The sequence below is a fragment of the Podarcis erhardii genome (genome assembly GCF_964252035.2).
Source record: "Podarcis erhardii genome assembly, chromosome: 8".
In the NCBI taxonomy this organism is placed as follows: domain Eukaryota; kingdom Metazoa; phylum Chordata; class Lepidosauria; order Squamata; family Lacertidae; genus Podarcis; species Podarcis erhardii.
Window position 1 is genome coordinate 46,184,262 of NC_138499.1, and position 13,770 is coordinate 46,198,031.

Genomic DNA, 13,770 nt, shown 5'->3' on the forward strand with positions numbered 1-13,770 from the left:
GAGTTTTCAGGTCTGACATACATTCCTGGCATCATAACCTATGGTGGATTAAACTTTGGTTAATAGTCCAAAGCAAGCCTATTTCTTGTTTTTATGGAGATGGCAGCATCTTGTAGTCCTGTAATTATAGAGGTATATAAAAAATGCTTTCAATAGACAAAAGCTCTTTAAACTTCATCACATTGGTGATGTTGTATCCTGTCCTTGGATTGATTTTTGCAGACAACACCAAATTGAGGGTGGGGGGGGAGGCGGCAGGTTGCCATGAAGTTTGTGGGATTCTCTCTCTTTTTGTAAGGGGGGTGTGTGTGTGGCTTTGTACACACAATTGCAAATTGTGGCACCTGCTCTTGGGTTGATCAGCCCCATGGAAGGAGCTCATACCTTTTTAAAGACCTTCAAATTATTCAAGGTGAAAATAAATTAATTTTTACTCACCAAAACATAGGGATTCTTGCAACCAAGGTTGGGAGAGATTTTTGCACATGTTTAATTTTGGCTGGATCTTTCCCTTAGTGTGTGTGAGAGAGACCAATTCTGGTACATTCTTAATGTTTATAATTTCAGAATGCTCCAGTAGTGATTCACATGAATTGCTACCTGTAACGCAGCTTACTTCACTTATTATCAGGAGTATGGAAAGGCTCTAGAGATCTACTGCAGTCTTTGAGAGGCAGCCCTGTGAAGGGCCCAGGAGGACAGGAAGAGCAAAGAAAAAAAACATACCATTCATATATGCCTCTTGTGTTACTAGCAAACTCTGGTTATGCAGAAGATGGCTGCTGCTGTGGTGCAAAATACAAAATGCTTAAATATATGGAGCCTTGCTTTGGCTTGTAGATACGTGGAGTTTACAAGGAAGATGGAATTGGATTTGGATAATAGCAGATTTATTAATGGCAAGGATTTGAAGCTGAGATACTTCCAGGTCCCTTCTAGAAAGTTCTGCCTTCACATGCTCAAAAGGAGAATTGAATAGCTTGGGCCATAGTCAGTATCTCACACTAAGATCCGATAAAGCTGGCGCATAGGACATAGAGCAGTAAAGCTTTAAAAAACCAATTAAGAAACAGGAAAGGGAAGAGACATGCATGGTTGAAGGGGAGAAAAAGAAAACACCAAAACAAAGCTTTGCCCCTGGCAGTTTCTTCCTTTTAACAATCTATGGTTTTGTAAATTTGCATACACTCAAACATAAAAGATGTAGACAGTTATTTTGTTTCCCCCTGGCAGTCTGCACATTTATTTCCCCTGCCCCCCAATTGCATACGAACTGGAATTTTTTAAAATAAAAAAACACACCAAGGAATTGACTTGATCAGATCAAAGGTTTGTCTCGGGGTGTGTGGGGGGAGCTTGCTGCCCTCCATATGTTGTTGGATTCGATTCCCATCAGTCAGAGCCAGAATGACCAGTGGTCAGAGATGATGGGAATTGTAGTCCAGCAACTTCTGGAGGGTCAGAGGTTACCCTCTTGTCTAGCTTTCTGTTGCCAACTGACAGCAAAACGTTCACAAGCGGGGCAGGTCAAGAGATAATTCAGTCGTATATCCATAGTACCTATACCATTAATATTTGCCCCTGTCATTTACATGATTGGTTGGTTATCACACCACTGGGACTATGGGTGTAGTTGGAAAGCACATGAAGCGTTAACTTATTTAAGCAGGTCTTGTTGATGCCTGGATGGTACGACCACCTGGGGAGCATTTTGGGAAATCATCACTATTTAACGGAGGACTAGGCATCAGTTTTGGGATGAAGGACACATTACCTCGGGGGGTAGTGAGGGGCTGCATAATGGGGCAATGGACTGACCAAAGCAGTAAGTGGGTAGGATACATGTTTTCTCTCTCCTCTCAAGGTTGTGGTGTTGCGCCATAGGAGGTGGCCAACAGATGGCTCACTTGTGCCTTAATGGGGCTGAAAAGTATCCACATGAACCTTTTGACAACATTCATCTTAGTGTAGCATTCTGTATGCAGGCTGGTTTTGCTGCATTTCTCAAGATCCTAAAATAAAAACTAGGTTATTCCGAATCTAGCATGTGTTTCTAGAACACCTTTTCATCAAAGCATACGTTTTCTAATGCAGGCTTGTATATAAGGCCAGGTATCTTACTAGCCTGTGGAGAGGAAATGTGATTCTGCTAAGCTGCTTATTAGGCAGATCAGTAAGAAACAAAGCCTTCTCTCCATTCCTCCTTCACCAGCCAACTTGGTTTTGTGCTGGCTGCAAAGGGCAGCGCATACTGCCTTCTCCATCCAGCACAGAAAGTGGGCAAACAGAGTAGGGGACAGATCGCTCCATCCCTCATCTGCCATCTTACTCACCTGCTGACATGGAATTCCTTATTGCCTATGAATGTTCCAGGGTGGTTCAAACAAGTGACATGTCTGAGAATGATTTCTCCCTCCCTCTCCTTGTGCAGAGTATTTGGGAGTTATTAAATGTTAACTCCCATGTTGTCCAAAATAGTCTCCATTTTGACCATGTATTTGTACATACCTTTATTTGTTTTTTGAAAGGTTGGGGAGTATATATAAAATATTATATATATATATTCCATCTGTGCCTAATTCTGCTGCCTCTTTTAACTACTAGAGCTAGTTTGCAGGTTCTTGTTTTTCATTTTACCTTCTTCTTATAGATGGGCAGTTCTGATGAACCAGATGAGATGCCCTTGCCAGATTGTGAAAGTGTGTGTGTTATACCTGGAAGTGTGTTGTTATGGAGAATAGCCCCAAGGCCTTCTAACTCAACACAGGTGAGGAACCTTGACCAAGACTCTGCATTTTGTCAGTGTGTTGCTCTGTCTCATGCATATGTGCTGCATGGATTTGCATTTCTTTGTATATGTGAGAGTGTGATCTATCTCATGTTGCCTGGGTTAAAGGGTGTGTAGGTGAAGAGAGAGAATATGGATAACTTTCTACCAGCTCGTGCCTCCATTTCAGGAAAACAAAATTCAGGTTACAATTAGGTGTCTGGCAGTTAAATTTGATCCTCTCACTGTACCTTCCTCAACCTCTTAGCACCTCCATTACTGTGTGTAACATTTGTAAAAGACAGGATTATCCTTATCAGTGTAGAATTTTTTTGATAAAACCCTTAAGGTTTAGTTAGCTTTTCTCTTTCCATAGGAAACATGAACAAGTCTACCCCCTTCCTACCTAGACACAAGGCAGGATCCAGTGCTCCTGTTTCACTAGCACAAGGGATGTGTATTAGAATAATAATTTTGTTCTTGGAAAGCACTGTGTAAATTTGGGATTTCTGTTGTTGTTTAGTCATTTACTCGTGTCCAACTCTTCATGACCCCATGGACCAGAGCACGCCAGGCACTCCTGTCTTCCACTGCCTCCCGCAGTTTAGTCAAATTCATGTTGGTAGCTTTGAGAACACTGTCCAACCATCTCGTCCTCTGTCGTCCCCTTCTCCTTGTACCCTCCATCTTTCCCAACATCAGGGTCTTTTCCAGGGAGTCTTCTCTTCTCATGAGGTGGCCAAAGTATTGGAGCCTCAGCTTCAGGATCTGTCCTTCCAGTGAGCACTCAGGACTGATTTCCTTAAGAATGGATCGGTTTGATCTTCTTGCAGTCCATGGGACTCTCAAGAGTCTCCTCCAGCACCAGTTTAATGTTTTTTTTGAGTATTGTGACCCTCCCCGAGAGTGTTTATGACAGAATATACACTTTAGACTCTTGCTTCCTTGACACATATGTCAGAAAATATATATTGTATACTTGGATTTGTGGCATACTTGTCAAAAAACTTGTCTGCCTCTTTTTTGCTCTTTAGATCCAATTAGAATTCTATCTATTTAACATGGAGAGTTGGATATCAATTAGTTTCAATTAATCCCTACCCCTATTATTTATATACCATTAAATCCTCAGTATTTAATACTAGTAAATGTGTGCAATCACATTGGAGCCTATACTCCCCATAATCATCTTGTGGTGATCCGAGTTCTGAAATATTCCCTTGCCTGTTGTTCCAATTGATGAGCAAATAAAACAAACCAGTCCTTCGTCATGCAGCTTAACACTTTCTGTTATGTTGACATTGATCCTTTTCCATTGATCTCATTCCAGTTCTTGAAGTCTTCTAGTTCGTCCTGCACAAAATCCCATCTGTTTTCTATTTGAAAGGCCACTTAGATAATTTGATGATACCTGTTCATTCCATGAACATACTCCTTTCCCCAAGGTCACTGTAATGAAAACATTGAATAAAAGGCCCCAAGACTGATCCCTTGAGAAACTCAGTTGGATACTTCCTCTGAGAATGTATAAACCTATTAACAGCTGGTACTTGCTCATAAAAATAAAAGAACATTCAAAAAGCTCTTTGTTGTTTTTCAGATGTACAACTTCACTACTTTTGCTATGGCTCTGAATGAATTGGATGAAGAAATGGAAAGTGTTATTCCTAAAACGGACTGCAGGCTAAGGCCAGATATAAGAGCTATGGAAAATGGTGACATAGGTAATTTAAAGGGCTAGCTGAATTTTTTTATTTTTTAAAAAATCTATATCCAAATGCTTCATTTTATAGGACATGCTTTTCATGTATAGATTTGTTTTAGCAATCAGATTTTACAGAGTCCCTTGCAAAGGAATGCCTGTTAGTGATATAAATAGTAATCTGATGCTAACTTTTAAAGAATATTTACATCTGACATTCCCCTTCTACAGCTAGCAAGGCAGCTCCTCCTCGTGCACTGGTTCTCAGTTTTGTCATTGATTTTATATAAATGAAAATTTATGCCTTATAAATATGAGCTTGTCCTTTCTCACAGTGTCTACTTTTATCAGGAGCTGGTTTCTGATTTTGTAGCAATACCATCAAAATTACTCAGACTTTCCTTTACACAAATGCAAACTCATATTAACAAATTTCAGTTGATTTCCAATGTAAATTTACAGAAGCAAAGAATATGTGAAAATGCTGCAGTGTCAGGGTTGCATCCAACACTATCACTGCACATAACACTATCGCTTTGCTCCCATGACTTCACCTCCCCTGTGGAAGCCTTTTGTACACCTTCAAAATCTGCTCCGGGGGGTTGGGGGGGGGGACACCTTCTGAAACAGAGTTGGAAGGCATGAGAGGTGCTATAGGTGGGGATAAGAGGAAGGTGAAGTCCTGTTGCATATAAGACTTTTGCTCATGCCCTTAGTTAATGTACCTTACATGTCTGTTATGTTACATCATTTCTTAGTTAGTCCCATTATTTGGGAGCATGGGAAATATTACAGTGAAGCTGGTGTTTGAATGATTTACCAGTTCACACCACTACACAAAAATCTCAAGATTCTAGTTGTGCCAACCAAAACGGCATTAAAGTTTTACCCCTGTCACTGACATAGCAGTATTCCAGCTATTGGGAGTATTCTTCCATAGGTTTCAGTTGGATCCAGCCTTTTCTCTGTCTGTCTCTTGGTAGATGTTGCAAGTGAAGAAAAGAAGAGGCTTGAAGAAAAACAAAGAGCTGCTCGTAAAAACAGGTCAAAGTCAGAGGAAGACTGGAAGACAAGGTCAGTAAACTGGGGGCTAAGGCACTTGATTTAATAGTTTACAAAAAAAATTCTAACTCTCTTTTTAAATGTCTGCATACTTGGGAGTGCCTGGCAATACTGCACATGTCCACTGCTTATGTGCTGCAGTACTTTGCCATTTCAAATTGCTCATAGTCTGAAAACTCACTGCACCATCATTTTCGAAAGAGGCCTTATATTCTACAACAGTGATTTAATTACTTACTTCTGCTTATTTCAGTCATTACTCACTAGATTTTTTGCTCGTGTTAAAGCTTTCAAAAGCGCTTAGGTTTAGCAGTAGCCCCTTGTATTTCAGAAGTGGAATTAGACTTATTATAAACAAATTATTTCCAGTAGAGCCACACTGGAGTCTGTGAAAATCCCTAGCAGTTTTAGGCCAGCAGTGGGGACTCAGAAGTAATTTGTAGCTGGTCCCAGGGGAATTTAGAAAGAAGGGTACTTTTGACCTCCTGTGTCTCTCTAGCAGTGTTTGATTGAAAACATTAAGGGTTGGCAGACTTGGAAACTCTCCCGTTGAATACTCTGTTGTATCCCAAGCAAGTTAAATGATTCTGGGACAGGAGTGGGATTACAATTGCGAAGAAGTCTGATGGAATATAATTTTGGTACCATTCTGTCTTGAAATTTAAAATTTGGAATTCATATCCAATAAATGCAATGAGTCTGCATTTTGAACTTGTGAAGTAGCTTCAGGGTGGGTTTGTGGTTTTTTTGTGCAATTCTTAAGTCTCGGCACTAATTGGTGTGCTTTTCCACTTGAGTCTCCAATGGATGCATACCACGAGCAAACACAGTACACATGTAATACTTCCACCCATATTCCATGAAAACATGAGGTCTGCATTCCTCATTGTAAAAGACATGCATTGCCTATGAACGTACATGCATCTGTGTGAACATACATACATACATGGACAGCCTAGTGTTAAGGTTTTTTTTATAATCCTTGCAATTTAAGTTGGTTTTGAAATGTGTCTCAGGGCAAGTCACATAGGATGTCACATAGAGGAAGGAGAAAGGTTATTTTCTGCTGCTCCAGAGAAGCGGACACGGAGCAATGGTTCCAAACTACAAGAAAGAAGATTCCACCTAAACATTAGGAAGAACTTCCTGACAGTAAGAGCTGTTCGACAGTGGAATTTGCTGCCAAGGAGTGTGGTGGAGTCTCCTTCTTTTGGAGGTCTTTAAGCAGAGGCTTGACAACCATATGTCAGGAGTGCTCTGATGGTGTTTCCTGCTTGGCAGGGGGTTGGACTCGATGGCCCTTGTGGTCTCTTCCAACTCTATGATTCTAAGTTGAATGATAGGGCTGCAAAGCTACCTTGTGAAATGCAGCCTACACTCCCATTCTTAAAAAGGCATTTAAACCACAACTTCTGATTGTAAAAACATATTGAACTTGATTATTGTGCTTGTAAAGTGCACACAACATTATAGCAACTTGAAGGAAGCAGACACACACTCTTGTATACACAGTCCAAACAAGGTGATTTTGGTGCTAAATACAGAATGCAGTAATATGTCAAATAGACTGTTTCTTTGCCACATTTAATATTCCTTGCGTGTTTCTTTCATAATGGTAGAAAATACCGAGTGTAGAGCACATTAATTCACATACCTTTATTATGGGCATGTTCACAAATAACAATGGTTGTGAAGCCATTTCAGTCCCCCAAAATAGAACTCTAAACTACCTTTTATTATTATTTGCCAGTAAGCAACACTTTCTAAAACTGGAAAAATGACTCCAAAGAAATTTTTTGAACTGTTGTTCTTTTTATTAGGTTGCATTTTAAATTTTGGCAGCTTATACCTCACATTCTGGTCCTTTTACGCAGATGTTATACTGACAGGATAGATAGTGTCAGTATTAAAAAGTGATTCAATTTTGTGCTTTATAATGGTAGAACACCAAAGTAATCATGTATTAAATATTCAGTTGCTCTAGTGGCTGTATTTTTTTTTAAAAAAAAATAGTTCAGCCAGAAATCTCATAATTGGGAGATTTAAAGACTGCTAAATAGGGATAAAAACAAATCAAAACATTTCAATAGGAGTTCATCTAGTTGCATTGGAAACTCCAGGAGATGAAAAAAGTTTTCCTAAAAGAAGAAAGTACTGTATATATCAGGCAGGCTAAGAGGCTTGATAGCCCAAATTATGTTTCTTCAGTATAATTAAATTCAGCAGGATGTTTCAGTTGCTTTGCAAACAGGTCAATGAACCCAAATAACCCTAGACTATTGTGCAAAGATTGTGATGGGATGAATTGCTTCTGAAACAAAACAGCTGAAGTTATGAATGACAAAGGTTTCTGGCTTGTAAAAATAAATTGTGAAATTGCATGTTTAATGCAAGATAAGGGGCAAGGTTTTGCAATACAAGCTGCTTTAAGGCACATCAGTAGTCAGTGTGGGAAACGAGGCCTGCCACATGGTACTAATTTTCTAAATGAGTCAAACTACCTCCCAGACCTTACCTTTCTCACAGAAGGCAACAGCAGGGTCTTCCAGCCTCTGAATAGGGCAGTGCATCAAATCATATCTGTTTCAGAAATGCAAACATTCTACTGCATTGGTCAGTGTGTAGTAAAAATCAGAATTGGGACAAGTACGTCTTTTTTTAAAAAATCAGTGGGTAGCTAGGACAATGATACATTGTTGATTTTAATGGGACATGAATGCTTGACTGTGTTCTGGGCTACTTTTATTATCCCTGGCAAAGAGCCAAGTGCGTTGGTGTGAACAGGGACAGAATGGATTCCCAGTGGAAGTGTTTTCCCCCGTTGCCGGGATTATTCCTTTTCCTTGCCCCACTCTACATTTTTAGCAGGGAGATTGTGAGGTTGTTTTTTAAAAACAAAAACAGTAAATGCCCTTTTAGAATTCTGGTCCTATGTTTTAACTGTGAACAGAGAATGTGAACAGGGTGAATGGTGGACCGTGACTCCTGTATATTATACTATTATCACAGTGAACTCCTTGTAAAGAGACAGACGGATAACATGCTGTATTATTGCTTTACTTTGAATTATGCATTTATTTCTACAGAAGTTGTATTTTTACATGGAATTGCTCAGTGCTCCTAAATGCCTACCATATGTTACAAACATTATGCAGAGAATTGCTAGAAATTGCACCCCGTGTGATAACTTGCCATAATGCTGGGTACCATAGTACTCTGGTGAAAACTGTTGTGTGCCATGCAGATTCTTCTGGGAGGCATCTTGCTGTGGTTTGAAAATTCCCATCCTGGTTGGGGCTGACTCCACACTGGAGTTGGAGCCCAATCTATGGAGGGCAGCAGACTGGGAAAGGCTCTGCTGCAACCACAGAAAGTCAGGTGCTCTTGCTCCCTCCTGCAAGGTACTTGCAGTACGAGCTTTTCAGGGGGAAGGGGGAGCATGCACATTTGCTCATGCTGGTTTTGAGTCCCAGTAGTTTAAGGAAACAGAACGAGAAACTGACACTTTCCTCCAAGCTCAGCTGCCAGTTTGAATATTCATCATCAGGAACTTTTTCCCAGATACTTTTTGTCCTGTTGCTGCCATACATGGTTTCTATTTAGAAATCAAGTACCTCTATACTGAGAACAAACTAAGCTGTACGTTAGGAATTAAAACTTTAGAAGCTTCTGAAAGTTTCCTCTGGCTCCAGACTTGGGAGTGTCATTGTGTATTCTTCGGTCAGAAGCTACTGAGCAGTCTGTGCATAATAGCTTTTACACAAACTTCCAAATGTTGCCTTCATAAAAATACTTATGCAAAGTAGGGGACATGAGCTAGCTTCCAACAGGCACTAGACTCTACACTTTCCTTCATGGTTTGCTCATTCAAATGTCTTATTGTTGCTGTAAGTTGCATTATGTTTTGTCTCTTTTTAAAAGTCAGCCAGTGGCCCAGGGACCCAGGTTTGATCTTTTCTGATACTTTTTTTGCTTGCTTTCCTAACATGTTTGGCTTTGCATTTTAAGGCTTAAAATTGTTTCTAGTTCCTATAAATTAGTGATACTCGAAATATGAATTTGGTCCTCTTATTAGAATTCTGTTGGCTTTCCAGCTTGCCCAAATTGACTATTCTGATTTTGGGTTTTTATTTATTGGGGGGGAGTGTTATTCTTATTTAAATAGACCTTGAATGTTAATGTCCAGGGTTTCTTAATATGTACCTGGGAAGGAAAGGCAGAGGCATATATTCTTTTCCAGTATCATAATTTTTAAGATTGTTTGGTAGTTTAAGGGTGAGTTTATACCATCATGGAAGGAATTTTAATCTCCGTATGATGATTCTCTCCTTACCTGTCAATTCTTTTTAATACATCCAGTTTGTCAAATTTTGTGAAGTACAATCAAAACCTAACCTTCAAAACATGGATGTGGGTTTGTATATACAGTAATTCTTCACCAGAGGAGGGATAATAGTGTTAAAACTCACTGTCAACTTTTCTTCCCTGTTAAAATGATCATATAAACTCAGTTTGCACAAGGTGCGGTAGAATAGTAAATGTACCAAACAATTTATATTGGATTATTTATGTATGTACTCACTTCTGCCTATTCCTAGCACCCTAATGCTTATTGGACCAGTTTGGACAGTCTTTTCCAGCTTTAAGAAGTGTCCTGCCATGCAACTCCTCTGATGTGCATTGCTTCATTCTTGGCTTGTATTATGCCAATCTCCCTTGTGTTCCAGCTGCAGAGCTGTGCCTTAGTACAAGCCAGGAATAAATGGCAGGGCTAGCACACAAGGAGGTGGGAGGAGCACTTGGTCCTAGCACTTGTTCTTGGCTTCATAAACTGGGGCTTATATATTGTCTTTCTACGCTAAACTGAGCCATGGATGAAGGACCATTGCAAGATGGCTAGAGTGTTGCAGTGACAATGCTACCTACCTCCTGTCACCTTTTCATTTTCATAATGGACAACAGTGTCTGTTTTTTGTTTATAAGAAACTGAAGCTCACCTCTCTTTCCAGGGCTGTTTTTGGTGCTTGCTTCAATTAAATTTGCTAGTTGTTAATTTTGAAAGATGGACTGATATGCATGTAACTAACCTGCAAAAGGAGGACTAGCTTCCAGGATCACATAATTAGCCAGTTGTCATGTGTCCTGACATGACCCTGTTGTCTCCACGCCTCTGAGCAGGTGCATGGGAGTGGAAAGGAAGGAAGGAAAGCTGGCCAGCCCCCTATAGTCTTCTGGCTGAGAGCTCTCTCCCCTAAAGGAACGAACAAAATACCGTATTTTTCGCCCTATAGGACGCACCGGCCCATAGGACGCACCTAGTTTTTTGGGGGGGAAATCAAGGGAAATTTTTTTATTTCCCCCCCAGGTTTGCGCAGCCATCCCCAAGCTAGAAGAGGGAGACGGAGCGCTCCGTCTCCCTCTTCTGCCTTCAGGGACAGCCTCTCTAGCCTCCGTGGGGCAGCGGCTTGCCCCGCTGTCCCCCGAGCTTGTGAGGCTGGCGGGGAGGGAGAAGCAAGCTTGCTTCTCCCCCCCCCCAGCCTCCAGACCAGGTCGGGGAATAGCGGGGTGGCGGCGCTGCGCCTCCCCGCTGTCCCCCGAGCTTGTGGGCTGCAGGCTGCTGCCCACAAGCCTTGCAAGCCCATGGGACCTCCCGCCGGGCTTGCAAGGCTTGCGGATAGCTTCCTGAAGCCTGGAGAGCGAGAGGGGTCGTTGTGCACCGACCCCTCTCGCTCTCCAGGCTCCAGCGAAAGCCTGCATTCGCCCCAGAGGACGCACACACATTCCCCCTTCATTTTTGGAGGGGGAAAAGTGCATCCTATAGGGCGAAAAATACGGTACTTGGAGCCATCCCCGAAATGAGGCCACAGAACAGTTGCCTCCTAATTGTGTTTCTCACTCAGTGATAAATTTAATTAATTTTCCCTTTCTCTCGGTTGGATCAAAACGTAGTAAGCAGGGGAAACAGTGGCTCAAGTAGATAGCGAGGAAGATAATTGTATTGAACTTCCATTGTTTCTAGAATATATATGGCAGCTCAAACATACATTGACTGGAATATAGATACTATGTTCAAAAGCATGTGACCTTTCTCCCTCCTTTTCAGGTGGTTCCATCAAGGGCTGAATCCATACACCAGTGGGCATGACTGGCTTTACTCTGGGAACTACTGGGACAGAAACTATTTCAGCTTGCCTGATATTTATTAAACTGCATCGGGAAGTCTGAGACTAACACAAACAAGTCTTAATCAGGTTTCAGTGTTTTCCTTTGTTCCTGTACTCTTAGAGAAAAAACCAGCTCTGAATTTTAATTGAATGTACTATATTCAGCAGCTTCTGCAGCAATTATGGTAGCACAAGATTATTGGGAGGAGATTTTTTCCACTCCCCTATATTAATCCATGTATAATATGCATACACCACATCCATTACAGGGAGAAAGAGCACTAACTATATTTGCTGAAGAAACAGTGCAACTCATGTTCCGTCCCACACAGGTCAAATAGAAAATAGAAACCCTTTGGGTTTTCTGTCTTTCTCTTTGGTCAGTGACAATCTGCTCACATAATGGAAATTTGAAGCCTCTTATGAAACAAATATCAAAAGCACACTCTGGAAATGCAATACTACCATGGCTTGGAGGCAGAGAAGGGCATGCCGCTCTTGAGAAGAATGACTCAACTTTCTGAAAGTGACGTTCCATTACTTCATAAAATACTGGATTATAGATTATTAGCCTCAAAATGTTACTCTCTCTGCACCAGCCTGCCCTTCTTCCCATTCATCTCCAGATACTAAGTAGGATTAACTGGTATAAAATACTCAGAAATGTCTATTCCATGTTTAGTGCAGTGTTTTGAATTTGCTCTTACAACTTTTATTACCATGTTCAAATCTTTATGGAATTAAGAGCCATTTAAATCTTTAAAAGTTTAACTAAAATGAAGTATTTTTTTTTTAAATCTGCAATGCACTTAAGATGTGCTCAGCACTATCATAGGTGGGAGGAACTGGTCCTAAGCAACAGCGTGGATAATGGGTATTTGCTGTCAGAAGCAAACTCTCAAAGGAAGTTGTGCGCATTTCAAAGCCAGCAAGGCAGCTCTGAAACTACTGTACACAGCAGATTTACCCCTTTGTTTGGGGTACATTAAACTTTATGGGATTATATATTTGTATAAAACTGAGTACATAAATTCCAGAGGGCTTGCTGCTCTTGTATAATTTAATTGCTGTTTGGAAGTATAGTGTTAACTGAATAATTTAATTGCTATTAATAAAGACTTTAAACTGCCTCATGGCCAGAATTTCTTTATTGCATTCAGGGAGGTGGGTATCAAATCAGGAAACGGTGGGTTTTTTAAGCTTTGCAAAATGTTTATCGAATCAGTTCACCCTAAAGCATATTGGTGGTTGAATAGTTAAGATAGTAAAATGAATGAGATTAGTTATCCTAATTTCAGCAATTTTATAGAAGTCCTATTATTTATCTTCCCACCATACTGCTGGGGGGGGGGGGAGGTGAGAGCATGTTAGTCCAAATGGGCCTATTTGGAGGGCCAATGGTAACCCACAACTGTCTTACTGCCCCAGGTTGTCTAGCATACAGCAAAGGCTTGCTTCACATATTGTATAATTTTGAGGGGGGAAAGGACACTTTGTGTTGGGCAGGAGAGATGGGGCCCCTAAACATTCGTAAAGTCTTCTGCCACACCAGGGAACTTGGAGAGAGGGAAATAATTAGCCTCTTTCTTAAGTATGGGCTTTAGAACTACAAAGGAGCAGTGAGTACTGCCGCTTCTCTATATATCCAAAGTCCAACTTGAAATAAGAGCTTAGCCTGCCTCTCTTTCTCTCTCTCTCTCTCTCGCCCTCGGAATTGCCAGAATGACCACAATTAATGTCCTGCTACTACAGCCACCCAAAAATTGTGGGTGGAGGCTTCCCAGTTCCTACCTTGGGACGGAAAAACCAATGGAAGAGACAAAACAGCATTCTTATATAAGAGCCTGTTTTCATTTTGCAGTTGCATGGAATCTCCATGCCCTCGTTCTGTATTTCCTGGACATGACGTTCTATTTTGTCAATTACCCAGTCATAAGACTTCTGACTAAGGGCCTTCCAAGTAGTGTAACAACTTACTGGGAAGGGAATAGTGTCCTGAACTTTAGGAACTGTATAACGATAAAGGCAACGTTCATTTTGACTTTCTTTCCCTAGCAGTCCATTTTAAACTTCTC

At 40.9% G+C, this 13,770-nt stretch overlaps 1 protein-coding gene and 1 long non-coding RNA gene across 6 annotated transcripts in view; both read left to right on the top strand.

The window, feature by feature from the left end:
• OSBPL1A (oxysterol binding protein like 1A) overlaps positions 1–12,824 on the top strand; it is a 156,214-nt gene extending 143,390 nt beyond the window's left edge. For 4 of the 5 annotated variants that reach the window (XM_081873629.1, XM_081873626.1, XM_081873628.1 and 1 more), the window contains exons 25-29: positions 2,651–2,767; positions 4,368–4,491; positions 5,453–5,543; positions 9,453–9,476; positions 11,635–12,824. In XM_081873629.1, the coding sequence (XP_081729755.1) occupies positions 2,651–2,767; positions 4,368–4,491; positions 5,453–5,543; positions 9,453–9,476; positions 11,635–11,737 (459 nt within the window). In that variant the 3' untranslated portion in view covers positions 11,738–12,824. The remainder of the gene's footprint in view (positions 1–2,650; positions 2,768–4,367; positions 4,492–5,452; positions 5,544–9,452; positions 9,477–11,634) is intronic. The other variant, XM_081873625.1, reaches the window with a different exon arrangement.
• On the top strand, positions 5,550–8,434 carry LOC309348486. Its single transcript, XR_014159414.1, has 2 exons — positions 5,550–6,564; positions 6,875–8,434. It is a non-coding gene; the product is annotated as an uncharacterized lncRNA (long non-coding RNA).
• Positions 12,825–13,770: the final 946 nt, after the last annotated feature.